The 15060-nt window shown below is 46.6% G+C and overlaps 1 protein-coding gene across 2 annotated transcripts in view; it reads right to left on the reverse strand.

The window, feature by feature from the left end:
- Positions 1 to 15060, reverse strand: part of Ddah1 (dimethylarginine dimethylaminohydrolase 1) — a 226892-nt gene that overhangs the window by 122679 nt on the left and 89153 nt on the right. The window contains exon 1 of one of the 2 annotated variants that reach the window (XM_052179014.1): positions 9916 to 10381. The exons of the other annotated variant lie outside the window; for it this stretch is intronic. Coding sequence (XP_052034974.1) covers positions 9916 to 10218 — 303 coding nt within the window. The 5' untranslated portion in view covers positions 10219 to 10381. Of the gene's footprint in view, positions 1 to 9915; positions 10382 to 15060 lie in introns of those variants that run through there. 2 annotated transcript variants of the gene reach the window in all.

The raw sequence follows: 15060 nt of genomic DNA on the forward strand, positions 1-15060 counted from the left end.
GGCCACACTTGATTTGACATACACGAGAAAACTGAGGTCTTGGTAATTATTTCTCTTCTAATAACCATCTTTCTGTGTACTAACACAGCTAACTACAGGAAGGGAACATTCAAATAGATTAATTAATAAATTGCTGCTTAGAAAGACACCTTCGTCATTCAGTTTCAGAAGACAAAGGTTAAAATCTTGGAGACAGCACCAGAGGCCTAGAAGCAAGAAGGGAATGCCTAGAGAGTCTACAACAATTCCCCGGGGCAACCCAAGGGGCCCCGCCCCTAAACAGGCACCCAGAAGCTCCTCCCTCCTCACTGCATGCTCTCCCACTTCCTCTGGTTCTCACAGTTACCACTGAACACAACGGGAAAACTTGTGTGAACGAGGAGCGGGATCCAATCATGGGGACTTGGGGCTTAGGCTAGTCCACTGAGTTCATATGCAACCTCTTCTATGGGGAGAAACTACCCCTCAGATGTGCTGAGTGAACTTTGAAACAGACTTATCAAATTCAGCTTTATCCCATTACGGATTATCATTAGCAAGGCACGAGTTTATACTCCAGGTTAATTGACTGAAACAAGCATAATGTCTTGGGCTGAATAGGACTTTTGTTTATTCGTCCAAGCTTATCCCCTTACAGACGTCAGCCATCGTCACTTCCGCATCTGTTTTTCCAATCTTTTTATCCTGTTCTACTTGCACTTCCCTCCAAAACGCAACCCGAGTTTCAAAAGGGAAAGACAGCACCTTCCAGCTAAAAGAAATCATTTCAAAAATCAAAGCCAGCATCCCCTGGGAGGCAGTGCTCTCTCCACCATGTCGCTTGCTGTAGTGTGTACAAATCCCAGTGCTTGAGTGCAGATGCACATTCGGTGTAGGCTATGTTATCTTAGTGTGAGGTTCGATGCTGAGTGCTTCAAAGATGAGATTTGCAAATAAAACACATCTTAATAGCAAATAGAAATGAGTATTTTTCTTACGTGCCATCTGCATGGGTAATGTTGTGTACAGCAGGTGTGGGCAATCTTACACACAGCACAGATACAGGTTTGCTTGCTATATACTAGGACAGATAGTCATGGGCCAAAGAGGGAAATGACTGAACAGGAACAAAACCCTGATAGGCCTAAAACCTGAACATGTTTCTAGAGTTTAGCAACTGAAGAAATGAAACTCAGCGCTGAGGCGGGCTTGAGTCCATGCAGGGTGGGTTTCAGACTTCCTGAGATGTGCTACGAAAGAATCTTAGGAGAGCCAGACCATTCCAGAGCATGTGGATAAGAGAGGAGGGAGGTATCCTTAGAAACAAGTCTGTGTGCTAGACAGCCAGAGCCATCCAACACCAAAACAAGAAATACAGCTATAGATGTGGTAGCGAAGTTCATACCCAGCCCCTGAGATCTCAGGAGCACACAGCTCCCGGCGAGGGCGGCTTTTCCCCACACTGCATCTTTCCCAACACAAACAAACTCCTTTTTGTTGGCCTATCCCTCCTGTCTCTCTGTGCTTCATCCATCTGAAAAGGTGTTTCTACCTTCCTGGTTAGTTCTTACATGGCAACGGCTCTTCTGAGAGCCCTGGGATGGGTCAGACTCTCTGGCCACGCCCCAGCACCCACCATTTCTACCACAGATCTCTCGCAGTCCCTTCCCTGCCCTGTCAGTGGTCCAGTCCCTAGCTGGACTAAGGGCAGTGACATTATCTAACGAATCTCACCAACATTAAACCTTGGCCCTGGCACATGCAAGAGCTTGCTGAATACACAAACATGACCAGAGTCAAGGACCCCGCCCCGCCCCTTTCAGAAGCAAGCATATTTGAACACGGTGATCACACTCACAATGGCTGCAATCCATTCTTAAAAAAATAAATAAATAAAAATTAAAAATTCTATTTATTAAGAAATACAAGAACAAATAACCAAAGCAGAAGTATTTTAATGAGGGCAAAGGTCACCTATTTGCATAGATTCAGCATAAGCGAAGTACTTCCTCACTATAGGCCATTGGGCTCAGAGCAGCAGAAACTTCCCATCTGACTATGGCAGGGCCCACCACAGGGATTTGTCGGCAGGCAAACTGAACCTGCAGTCTTTGTTGTTTAGTTTTATACTCTGCTGTAGGGAGTCCTCTGCTGTTCTTGCTTGGGTGATCTAGGTGGACAGGAGTCTAAAGCCTGGTGATTTATGTCTTTCTGTGGGACGCCACTGCTCCTTCAGCACTCGGCTCCAGGAAGACGGTGGACATTATTAAATAATTTGACAATGACAATGTAAACGAGGAGAGCATTAGGATTTTTTTTTTGTTAAGATTCCTCTCTTCTATTTGGTTGCAAAGGGCGGCTTGTGAAACAAACCCAAGGACTGATTTAACACCTGACATCAAGTCTAAAGAGAGCAAAAGGGGCTAACGTCAAAGGTCAACTTGGCGTCTATCTTTACAGAACACTAGGGGACTCCGTCACTGTCAAGACATATTTAACGACGACCTGGGGTGAACAACACACTGGGTGTGTAAGATATTAATAAGCCACTCTTATTACAGCTTTAGCTATTTTATCCTTGTGATTCCTTCTTGGTAAGGAAGAATGAATGCTTACTGAATACATAGATCTTCATTTTCAGAAAATTCAGAAAATCTTCTTCGCTGGCTCACAAAATGAAGGCCAACCAACAAACACTTTAAATAAGCATCTGTAAGGCTTGGGGAGATGGCCTTGTGGCTAATGCGCTTGCCCAGAAAAAATGTGAGGGCCTGAGTTTGGATCCCCAGAACCCAGAGACAAATGCTGGGTGGGTGTGGCAGCTCATGTATAGATTGTAGCCTTAGAGAGTAGAGACAGCATCCTCCAAGCAAGAAGACAAGAGGAGTCATATACGTGAGCTCTGTGTCTGACTGAGATCCCGCCCCAGTGAACAATGGAGGAACGACTGAAGATGATTCTGAATAAAAACCTTGAGCCTCCCTGTGCGTGGGTCACACATGTGTTTGCACCTTACACAGTGTGCTCACACGCTTGCAAACATGTGTTCTCCCCCTCTTGCTTACTCGCCCACTCACACGCATGCACATGTGCACAGATAAGAGAACAACTGGAAAAGTAAAAACGAAATGCATCTCCAAATTACAGCAGATTACGGCAGAAGGTAGTTGGAGACAAACATTCCCTCCCCAAATCTTAATTAGATTTTTCTGTAGTCTCGGCTCACATAATAATAGAGAGATTCCTACCGCGACTATAATAAAACTAATTGGAAATAAATTTGAGCTTAATAAGAATTCAAATACGTGCAAAAGTAACAGCCCAGCACGTGTAAGCTGCAAGGGATCCACGCCTGCGTTCTCCGCTAAAGGGTCTAGGATCGTGGCAGGAAGCTAATGGTCTCTAATGAGAGGCAGTCCTCACTCTGATTTGTTCTTCATTTCCAAGGCCTTTGAGGCCAACTCCACAGGAATGGCTTACGTTACTGGACACACCTGTCTCCAATACACACCAATTTTCTAATGTTCCTGCCAAGTCCAAGTAGAAAGGTTGAAAAGGAAACCTGAAAATAAGCAGTTGTTTGAACCGGCTGGGTTGATGGCTTGCAGGTGAGGGCAGCCCTCCAGTGTGGCTCCTCCCCATTAGTGACAGCCAGCTGGGTTTCTAAATATGGTCAGGGGTGGCATCCTCACCTGAAGTCATATGGAAGTGTGATGGCATGTGTGAGAAGCAAACATCTACAACAGTATGAACAACATAGAGAGCCTTATGGGGTGCCGTGCTGCCTGGCAGGAACTTGACATTGACCAAGGACGAGAGCTTCAAGCAGGAATCTGACATTAGGGCAGAATAGGGAAGTAGGTTATGACAGGAATTTTTATCTTAGGGTAGAATGAGAGAAGCAGGCTTCAGGCAATATTCTGGGCTTGGACAAGGAAGTAGGCTCAGGTATTTTGGTCATCCTTAGACACCCTTGGAAACAACTGTCACTGAAGTGATCTTGGGACTTTGCTTACTGCCTTGACAATTTTGTTTGACAGTTACAAGTTTACTGTCTTGCTTGTTCCTCGTTGTACTACTATTGATCTTAATGCCTGCATGTAATTAAATTGGTATAAAAATGGACTGGAAATTATTAAACCCGCCCTTCAGTCTCAGAACCGACTGGGGTCATGCTGCAGTTTTGTCTAATTGTCTCTTTTCAGTCTTCACTCCTGCGCTGGAGAACCTCTTGACTGACTGAGCAGGCTTGGTCAGAACAGACTCTGCAGGGCAACTTAGGAGGTTTGTGTAAAGGGCAGCTGTTATCATAGACCCATTTTTTTTTTTTTTACCTGTATGAGTGCATGTTTTGCTTGCATGTAACTATGAGCGCCAAACACATGGTTGGTGCTGGAGGTCAGAAGATGGTGTCTGGTCCCAGGAGTCAGCCATCATGTGGGGCTGGGAATCGAACCTAAATCCTCTGCTAGAGCACTCTTAGTTGTTGAGCTATCTCTGCATACTGGAACCAGCACAGGCCCAGGTTACATTACTGGACATTGTTACCTTTAAACTAAAATCAAAACAAGCTGCTCTCCTTTATGACAGATGGGAAGAAAATGAATCACTTAGTGAAGGTCCTGCATACTACCAATGAGTCAGGTGAACTCCAGAACTCCACGGAGTCAGCCACCAGCAACAACCACTTGAAGCAAGCAACAACCCTTGCGTTTTCGGGAAACTCCATTTCTAGAACCTGTAAGTTGTTTGTGACTTTGGTCACATTACTTAACCTGGTTGTCAAATCTAGATTTCCTTGACTTTTAACAAGTGGCAACAGTGCCATCTTTCAGGGTCCATACACTCGGGTATTTGGTTACCTTCAACTGTTCGACACAAGCTTGGCGTCCACATTGCCTCTGGGGACAACATAAGAAACTCAGGGCAAAACGTATGGGTCCTGATGCCTGTATAAGCCTCTTAATAAGGACCTGTCAACTTAAACATACATCCCTGTAAAATGTTTTACTAATTCCTGGAGAATTTCATACAATGCATTTTTATGATATTCACCTCCAATTCTTCCCCTTATCTCATCCCAGATCCATCACCAGCTCCCCAAGACTCTAGCTTCACGCCTCTTCCATTTCCACTAACTCCAGTATTTATAGTCCACTCCTAAGGTGTGGTCCAGCCTCTAGATTGTGATTAACCTACCAGGAGCCACACCCTTCAAGAAAACTGCCTCTCTCTCCCTCCTCGAAGCCATCAAGGATTAGGGAGTAGCTGTCAGGGAGCGGCAGGAAACACTTCCCAGGCCTGCTAGGATGTTGACTGTCTTGGTCCGGTCCAGGCAGCCACAGCTGCTGTAGGTTCACACGTGCAAAGGTTCTTTCATGTTAGGGAAACACTGCTTTGTTCTGCTTCTTCCCAACCTCTGGCTCCTATGATCTTCCTACCTCTCTTCTGTGACGTCCTTAAACCTCGGTGAGGAGGTGGTCTGTCCTATTCCCTCTCACTTACATCTCCATTCCGTCCTCATTTGGGGTTTACTGCCTTAAGCTAAACCTCTGTCTTCTTCCTAAAGAGGTCCATACAACTGAAAATGATGGAGGAAATAATAAATCAGGCCATTATCAGTCTGCAGGAAGAGATTGGGGTGGTCTTCTCTTAGACAGAATTATCCCACTGGTCTGAGGAAGGATAAACTTGCTCTGAGGGGTGGGGGGGAGGCCAGAGGAAACATTTCACAATTTAGTTTAAACAAGCTTTGCCAGTTAATCATTATTTAGGTGCTAAGACCCTACTGAGAAGAAAGTGAAGAAAACGGTTCAGTAGCTGTTGTAAGAGTGAGGGAAAGGGCTAGACATACACACGCCCCCGGGTGTAATCCCAGAACTTGTGCAATCCTTATCTACGCAAAAATTTAATCATTAAAACGTCCATTAATCCTTAAACTATCCTCAGCCCTACTCTGGCTTTGAGATACTTTGTTTACAGGACTTTGACATTCAAGAGCTGGCTTCTCTCTTTAACAGTACACTAGAGCCATTTGAGACACAATCTGCTTCTCCAAGTTGATTTGTTTCCTAAATATTAAACTTATTAAAAACATCCCAAGCTGGGGAGACACAGAGCTGTCAGTGGATGTGGTTTGCTGACTTTCCATATATACAGCTGTCTTCACTAAATCTGCAGCTTCCTACACACAGCTTCTAAGTTCCACGAATCATTGGAAACCCAACTGAGGAAAACACTTTGTTTTCTTAGAAAAGCTATCTTAAATTTGGGTCTGAGTTCTTTTTTCTAAGGAAAAACAAAAGTCATTAAATACAGCACAATGCTTTGATTAAGAAATACTTTCTCAAGACTTTTTATTAAAAACAAAGCAATAATAAATGACAAGAAGGTTCAGGGAAGAGAGGGTTTATAATGTTATTATAAACCACCCATGCTCACAATGAAATGTTTGCAACTCCACCAACTTGGAATGCTTGCAAAATACCAACTCTCTCCTTAGAACTGGGTGTGATGGATCAGCCTGGAATCCCAGCATTCGGGAAGCTGAGATGGAAAGACTGCCACAAGTGGAGTATAGCCTGGGCTACATAGCGAGCTGCAGGCCAACTGGAGCTACAGCCTGAGATCCTATCTCAAAACAAAATCCAAATCCCCCATGATGGAAGAGAAAGAAGGTTGGCCAAATCATGGAAACATTTGTTCTACAAAATATTTTCTGTGTGCCTCTCTTCAAATTAGGTTTTAGAAACAAAGTGTGAAACAATGTAGACAAGATTCTGGCTCCTAAGACAGTAGAGGGGAGGGTATGATAATGAGACATCAGAAGGGCCAGGATGGGGGTGGGGTGGGGTGGGGGGAGAGGAGTGGAGGGCACTCATAAAGAAAAATGGTTCAGGCCAGAAAAGGTGATGTCTAATATCATGGACATTGGGGCCAGAGCTCTGGAATCCTGCACCCCTGAGTTCTGACCCTGGTTTTATTGGAGCCACCCTGTAACCCTGGGCAATCTACCCACTCTCTCTGACTGGGTTCCATCAATAATGATACTGTTGAATGAGCATTGATGAAATGCAGGACACAGACCTGGCAGTTTGTGGCCAAGTGGCATGCATCCAATAAATGTTAGCTAAAATGGTATTAATGGTGACAGCAGGCCAAGGACAGCTAGGCAGAGGGAAAAGGAGGAGGGAGGAGGAGAGGAGAGGGAAGAAAGGGAGGAGTGGAGAGGGAGGAGAGGGAGGCAGAGTGGGAAGGAGGGGAGAGGGGGAGTAGGAAGAAGAATAGGAGTTGTTCCTGATAAATGTGTTCCCGATAAATGAAAACTGTGCATGCAGAAAGGAGGCTCTGTGAATGAAAAGACAGAGTCTGAGCCAAGTGTGTGTGTGTGTGTGTGTGGGGGGGTGCTTTGAGGAAGAGATGTAGAGGTGAAGTTAAAGCTGGAAAGGCTCAGCTCAGCAGTGGCCAGCTCAGCAGGAGCCCTCTAGGAACTTTGTTCAGGGGAGAATCAAACTTGAGTTGACCTTGGCCTTGGTATTAAAATGTAAGAGAGTAAGTAAAGCGACCAAGGACAGGAGTATCAATGATGAGATTTTTAAAACAACTGCTGTAGGTTTACACACACACACACACACACACACACACACACACACACACACAAATTGCATCTAGATCCAAAAAAGTCCCTGGAGTCGCCATTTGCTTGTCTGTTTACCATTTCATTGACTTACTGATGGATTCATTCATTCGTTCAATAAGCACCTATACCTGAAGCTCATAAGTTATCCATCCATCCATCCATCCATCCATCCATCCACCATTCATCCATCCAAAGAACATCAATAACTGAAATTACTATCAGCTTGTCTGTTCAGTATTTCATTCATAAGTATCAACACTTGATTCATTCAGTAACTATCAACACTTGAAGTTCAATATTTTTCTTTCATCTCCCCCATCCATGTATCCATTTATCCACTCATCAGGCATCAGCCCCTGAGAGCATGGCAAACTGCACTGGGAGAGATATTAGCAAGCATCACCCTGCACAGCCCTGTTCACCAGAAGCATCCTACCCAACCACGACTGCCATCTCCTCTCCAGCTAGGAGGTGCCTTACCCTAGTGACCCAGACCCTGTGCAGGAGTAAAGGTGTTTTGTAGAGAGGTCATGGCAGTGCCACAGAACAGATTAAGATGAAGCCCAAAGCATGGGGTGGCTTGCCCTCACCCTGGGAAACAAGCTGTTGCTCAGTAGTAGAACGCTTACCTACAATGGGCAAGACCCTGAGTTCAATGTCCTATACAGAGAAGGAAAACACAGCAAGAGTCCTGTGTGACCTTTGGCAAGTACGGGCCACTGAGCTGAGTACAGAGTGGAGTCAAATTCTGACATTTAAAATATCAAAAATCTCACCAGAAGAAAAGATCACCGCTAGCTCTTATATCGGGAAATCCAAACTTGGAAAGTTAATTACACAAATGCTATATTATTTGTGTTACATAGAGATGAACCTTCCTGAAGTAAGATGGACTGAATAAGGGTGGTTTAGGGCCAAGAGAAGAAAGGAAGTCTTGTCAAATGAGTACCATTTTGAGAGTTTTGACGTCTATTTTAGCCTTTTAAATATCACAGTACCATATGCTGAGAATGCATCCCAAGCTATCCACCATGGCTACACTCATATTAGGTGAAAACAGAGTGGGAGCCATTTGTACAGGCCAGTCTGGAAAGGTGACAAAGGGATGTGGACAGGCTAAGAGTTCAGTGTCTTTTTTAAGTGATGGCTGTTACTTTTGGAGTGAAGGGAGAAGAATGACAAATAGGTGGACTTCCATTACTCTACCCAGACTCTAGGGTTCCACCACACAAGCAGAGCGAGTGAGGAATAGGTACATTTAAATCACAAGCCCAAGGAGCCACTACCAATGCGACAGAAAAGAGAAAATGAAAAGCAAGAACACCCTCCAGACAGGAAAGAAACCACCTGCATCTTGTCACACTGCCGGGTGCCAAGAGTGAGGGCGGAATCTTGAGTCTGGGTTCTTCTCTGGCAGCGAGAAAAATCCCAGGCCAGATGGCATTTTAAAATCTAATCTTGGTGTGTCTGTGTCTCTCTCCCACTAACCTACATTATTTTTTTTAAAGCAGTTACAGCCATTTCTATAAGATACGATAATGTGTAGGCAGGCACTCTCGCATGCCCCTTGAAGAAAACAAAATGCAGTCTTGATTAGAGAGAGAGAGAGAGAGTGAGAGAGAGAGATTAAAATGACAGAACTTATAAAAATAAATAAATAAATAAATAAACTCCCACTGCTAATGAAACACACACTCCCAACACCAGAGCCAACATAGCTTTTAAAATCCGGCCCATGCACACACACATTCAAACACAGCTCACTAACAAAATGCTGAACACATTCGCTTGCCAGGCGCGTTCTTCAAGACTCACTCGCCACCACTGAAAAGTAACTTGGACTCCTCGGGTCGCTGGGCACGGACTCTGTCTGAGTCTCCTGGCTCACCCTGCCAGGAGCTCCCCAAATGAATCCCCAGAGGGACTTGGGGGCCTCCAGCCTTCCACCTGCCCTCCTGGAGGACGCTTCTCCGTCCTCATTGGCAAGGAAACAGAGTAGCATTGTCCTCACTGCTGTGTAATTTGCAAGCTAGAAACGCTGGGTGCTACGGGTCCCCAGGCCAGCCACCTGCCGGAGTCCGCGTCACCACACTCCAACCGAGATCCGCCTCGAAGGCTCCCCAACAGCCAGGAGGTGTGAACAATGAAGTTATCTGGCTTGGATTTCCCACACCCAGTCACGCCGCCCCAAGTCCCGCACTGGGAAGTTGGAAACTGAGCCCGAGGGGTCGATTCCACGCGCGCCCCCCACCCCCGGCCGCGCCCCTCGCGTCGCCTGCCCGGGGCTGGCCCTTTACCTCCTTCCTGCGGCTGGGCGCCCCGGGGCGGGTGATGAGGGCTGTCTCCTCGCACACCACGGCCACGTCCTCCACGAACACGCAGTCGGGCAGGCTCTCGTCGGCCGGCAGCTGCACCACCTGCAGCCCCAGCTTGCTGCCCAGCACGCCCACGTAGAGCTGGTGCTGGCGCTCGGCGCGAGCGAAATCCACCTCCTCGCCCTGGGAGCGCCTCAGTGCGTGGCGGCACAGGGACTCGGGCGGAGCCCGCACCACGGCGTGGGTGGCCCGGCCGAAGACGGAGGGGTGGCCGAGGCCGGCCATGGCTCACGCGAAGAGGCGGCGGCGAGGTTTGGCTCGGTGGCTCGGTCCTCCCGAGAGCAGCGCGCGCCCAGCCTGCAAGCGAGCCTGCGAGCCTGCGAGCGCCCGGCGGCTCCTCTTGGCAGCGGATGAATGTGCTGCTGCGGGAGCCCGGCTCGCGCCCGGAGCCCTGCCCGCGCCACTGAGCATGCCCAGAGCTCCGGGCGCCGGCCCAGCGCCCGCGCGCCTTCTCTTGCGCTCCCCGCATCTGCGGCAGGCCGGCCTGGGTCAATCGGGATGCGGAAGCCAGGCACTTGTCCCTCCTTGGTGTGTGGATCCCACCGCAGGTGCACGCCCCACATGGTCCCCCATGAGGACCTGGAAATGCAGCGGGCAGTGCTGTACTGGACCTGCTGGAGAGGACTTCACGGTCAGGGGGCCAGGTGAAGGGCGATTGTTTTATGGATAAACTTTCCCTCTCTCTTCTTCCTTCATCGCCCAGTGCGTGGAACCTCGGGGTCGCTAGCGTGGCAGCCTGTCTTCACCCACATTGCCTCGACTTTCTCCAAATTGACCAACTGCCCCACGTGAAACTCAGTATTGTATAAAGAATGTATTTCTTCATTTCTTCCCACCCACGAGAAAGAGTAACCCAAGAGACAGACACACAGTTTCAATAAGTATCTAGAACCTCCCCCCCCCCTTTCCGAAAAACCGGTGATACTTCAAGCCCACAAGGCAATTAAAAGTGGGAGGAAAGTCTCTTCCTTCTCGCTTTTCCCCTAAATCTGTTAACTGCACCTGGCTTGTCACTCAGTAATGGAGTGTCTAGCTTGAGAGCGGCGAACCGACACACCCAGCCTGCCTCATCCCCATTCAGGGCTGAAGGCACAGAGATAAGGTGAGGGATCTTACTGTGGGCTTTAACAATGTCCTGTTCCAGGCTTCCCAAGATGCACTTGAAAGTCACTGTTAAACATGTGGTCACAACAGAGCTTGGGCGACATTTCACTCCTGATGAGCCTTCAGTATCCCCTCCAAGAAGGATCAACCACCTCATCCAGTCAACAAAGACTGCAATAACAACAACCCAGCTGTATGTCACCAGGACTGCCGAATTGACAACCTCCCTCCCCCCTCCCCCGACATTTCCTCTAGCTAACGTTCTTGTCAGGACTCCGAAGATGGACTTGGGAGTCTCTGAACCCCTTTATAAAGCCACATTGATTAAATCTTTCTCTGTTGTCCACCAACACTCATCTTTTGGAGACTGATGCCAGAACTTAACCCACAGGGACTTCCAGACCTTTTGCCCTAAAGCTAACATAAAGATTGACCTTAGATTACTTTCCCCAGCGCAATCAGTTCTGAAGAAAATGAGATTCCAATGTGTTTGTTTCTAGAATCTGCTAGAAGCAGACTGCCAGAAGCAAGGAGCTAGCATTTTTGTCCCCACAATAGAACCATGCACATGGGCAGTCACAATTCTGTTCCTTGACCTTGGGAAGGAGATTCCAGCTTCCTTCCCGCCTCGCCCTTCCTGTGGGAACACACCATTCGGAGTTCCTGTTACTTCTTGACCTTCCCTCTTTGCCTCTCAAGAATCTGTCCTTTGTTTGATAGTGACACACAGGCGGTACTTTTTCCTCTTTCACTATCAAAGTTGGAATAATCCAGGGGGTGTACTCTTCTCAAGGGGACCGTCTCGTCTCCAAAATCCAGGACATACCTCTGAAATAATCTAAGATGATAGCCTCCTCCCTTATGGGTTGCAGCACACTACTAGCTTTAAAAGGTCATTCTGATAATCAAGTATTATATAATTGAATGAGGTGTGGTGACTTGCACCTGCAATCCAAGTACTATTGAGGCAGAGGGAGGCTTGAGGGTAACCTGCTCTATACAATGAGTTCTAGGCCAGTAGTGCATATATAAGAAGCTCTTGTCTTGGGTAAGCAATATATATTTATGTGGAGACTCATATATGCATGTACATAAGCCTGCCTATGTATTTATACAAACACATTTGATTTGAATGTGACCTTAGAAACCCTCTTACTGTCCCTAATGTTTTGAAATCCAGTATATGCATCAACCTTTTGCTTGTATATTTTAAGCCCTGTTTAACAAGACCAGGTATACTCCATGTTTGAGGATCTATCAAGCTTAAGAAGTTCTTCGGTTTGGACTGAAATCCCCTTGGTCTCAGTCCTGCTTCCTGATGAAAGGACCAGCATTCTTTCACAAGCCGGTATTCACATATTTGAAGGCAGTTCTGTTATCTCTGCAGTCTGTCTTGACCCCTGCACTCTTGAAGCCAGATCCAGCAGAAAGCAGCTTCTGATTTGGTTTCACAGTCCTTTTAACATTCTCATGTTCTTCCTTTTGATGAAAACCAACTTGGCCATTTCCCTTTTAAGGCACACAAGAGATGATTGTTCCTATGCCTAACTGACAGACACAATGGCAGTTTAATCCAGAGGGGGTATGATCTTCTCAGACCTCACCTCTGAAATAATGTAAGGTAACAGCCTTCTCTCCCACGTTCTGTAACATACAACTAATTTAAAGATCATTTTGATTATTGAATAATATATTTGAAACAGGTGTGGTGGCTTGCACCTGCAATCTAAGTACTAGCACCTGTGACAGGTGGTTTGATGGCAGGTGCAGCCCTGACAGGTGCACCTGTGACAGGTGCTCTGATGACAGGTGAAGCCCTGACAGGTGCACCTGTGACAGGTGCTCTGATAACAGCCCTGACAGGTGCACCTGTGCCAGGTGCTCTGATGACAGGTGCAGCCCTGACAGGTGCACCTGTGACAGGTGCTCTGATGACAGGTGCAGCCCTGACAGGTGCACCCGGGACAGGTGCTCCAGCCATCTTACTAGAGCTCTGATCCTAGTAAACTTTTAGGATTTCCAGGAACAAGTTCATCTACACCATCCTATAGTGGATGTCCCAGCAGAGCCCACAGTGGATGGGGATGTGTGTCCTTTTCTCCTTTACCCCAAGGATAATGTGGTAGTTTGGATATGCTTGGCCCAGGGACTGGTACTATTTGGGGGTGTGGCCTTGTTGAATGAAGTGTGTCACTGTGGGTGTGGGCTTTAGCTACTTGGAAGTCAGTCTTCTCCTAGAAACCTTCAGATGAAAATGCTGAAATCTCAGCTCCGCCTGCACCGTGCCTGCCAGGATGCTGCCATGCTCCCACCTTGATGATAATGGACTGAACCTCTGATCCTGTAAGCCAACCCCAATTAAATGTTGTCCTTATAAGAGTTGCCTTGGTCATGGTGTCTGTTCACAGCAGTAAAACTCTAAGACAGATGATTTGATTTTATGTTGATATAGCTTCTTCCAGATTCTAAAATAAAGGCTTCAATAAAGGACAAGTCTGATTAATCATTAGAAGCAAGGCCTCAAAGACCATCTAGATTCTTATTCTAAAGCAGAACACTACAGGGGTGAGCCTGTCCTACTAGCACCAGCTTAATATTAAAAATCACACAATAGTTTTTCGATGGAAGGGTTCCACCAGTGGTCCAAAGGTAAAAGTTCACCCATGTGTCTAGCTAACTCAGGTTAAAATGGAAGGCTTTGTTTCTCTTTGGTCCTTTGCTTTTGTGAATTTTATTCAACACTAAGGTTGTGTCTACCTGCAACGGGACATCACCTAGACACCACTCATGTCTGTGCCTCGCTGGAGCCTCAGCATTTTTCTGTCACCCAATGCCCTCAGCCAGTTGTGGATAGGGCCTTGTGTATCACTCATGGCTTGTGTTAGCCTAGTGTATGATCAAAGCTGGTACGTCTCCCCCATAAATAGGTGTTGTCCCTGTTTTCCAAACTGGAATTGCAGAGCTTGTTTTTCTGCGAATCTAATTTTGTCTTTTATCTTTATTTAATGTCATCTGCTTCATTCCAACATGTCTAAGTCTGATTCTGTCATCTTGTACATTATTTATTACTTCTAGTCTCTGCCATCTGAAATTTGATAAGCATGCCTTCTGTCTTCTCTAAGCAGTTGTCAAGAAACATTAGAATGTGTGTACTGCTGAAAACATTAAGAAAAACACCCAAATTATAGTCTGCATGCATTCGTGCTTCAGCAGTGAAAGGCTGTTCTTGGGAAAATGGACCTTACTGAAGCTAACACATCTATAAGTTCATTTTCCTCATGCATATTTATCAAAAGCTCTCGAGGCACAGCACCACACCACATACTTCAGAGCAATGCAAATAGCAGAAGATGGTCTTTGACCTTGAAGCGCTCAAATCTTACCAGAAAATAAAAAACCCCAAGATATGCAGAGCTCAAGCTATGATAAGCCCACTGGAAGGATCTCTAAGAAAGCATGGTAGGCAGAGAGGAGAAGAGCTGTCACTATGGCTGACAGGAGTGGAAGAAAGCTACTCCCAGGCAGGTGAACTTGGCTTAGGCCTTGTGTAATCTCTTAGGATGTGAGTTATTGAGAGAGGGGAAGAGAATTCTAAGGAAAGCACACACAGGGTGCTAGAGACATGGTCAAGGGGACAGCACATAGTTGGCCTCAGTGTCACTGAGGTAGCTCTAGCAGCTGTGACAATGGCAAATGAGTCACCCCGTGTGGTGTGACAGCTCGAGCTGTTGAGCTGTCAGAAGCTGCCTCTTGGTCTCTTAGGCTATCACTGGAGTTCCTTTGTCTGCAGCTCTTTCTCCAAGCAGCATTAAAGATCCATCTTATTTGATTGTTCCAACGCATCAGCACATGTCCTAGGCCTATGTGTTCACCTTCCTCAGGAGGAAGAACATAGGTAACATGTGTGAAACCTATGTTGAGCCAGGCCTGGAAGGGATGGATGCACACACAATCTTCCGGCCA

Source organism: Apodemus sylvaticus, chromosome 4 (assembly GCF_947179515.1).
Source record: "Apodemus sylvaticus chromosome 4, mApoSyl1.1, whole genome shotgun sequence".
Classification (NCBI taxonomy): Eukaryota; Metazoa; Chordata; class Mammalia; order Rodentia; family Muridae; genus Apodemus; species Apodemus sylvaticus.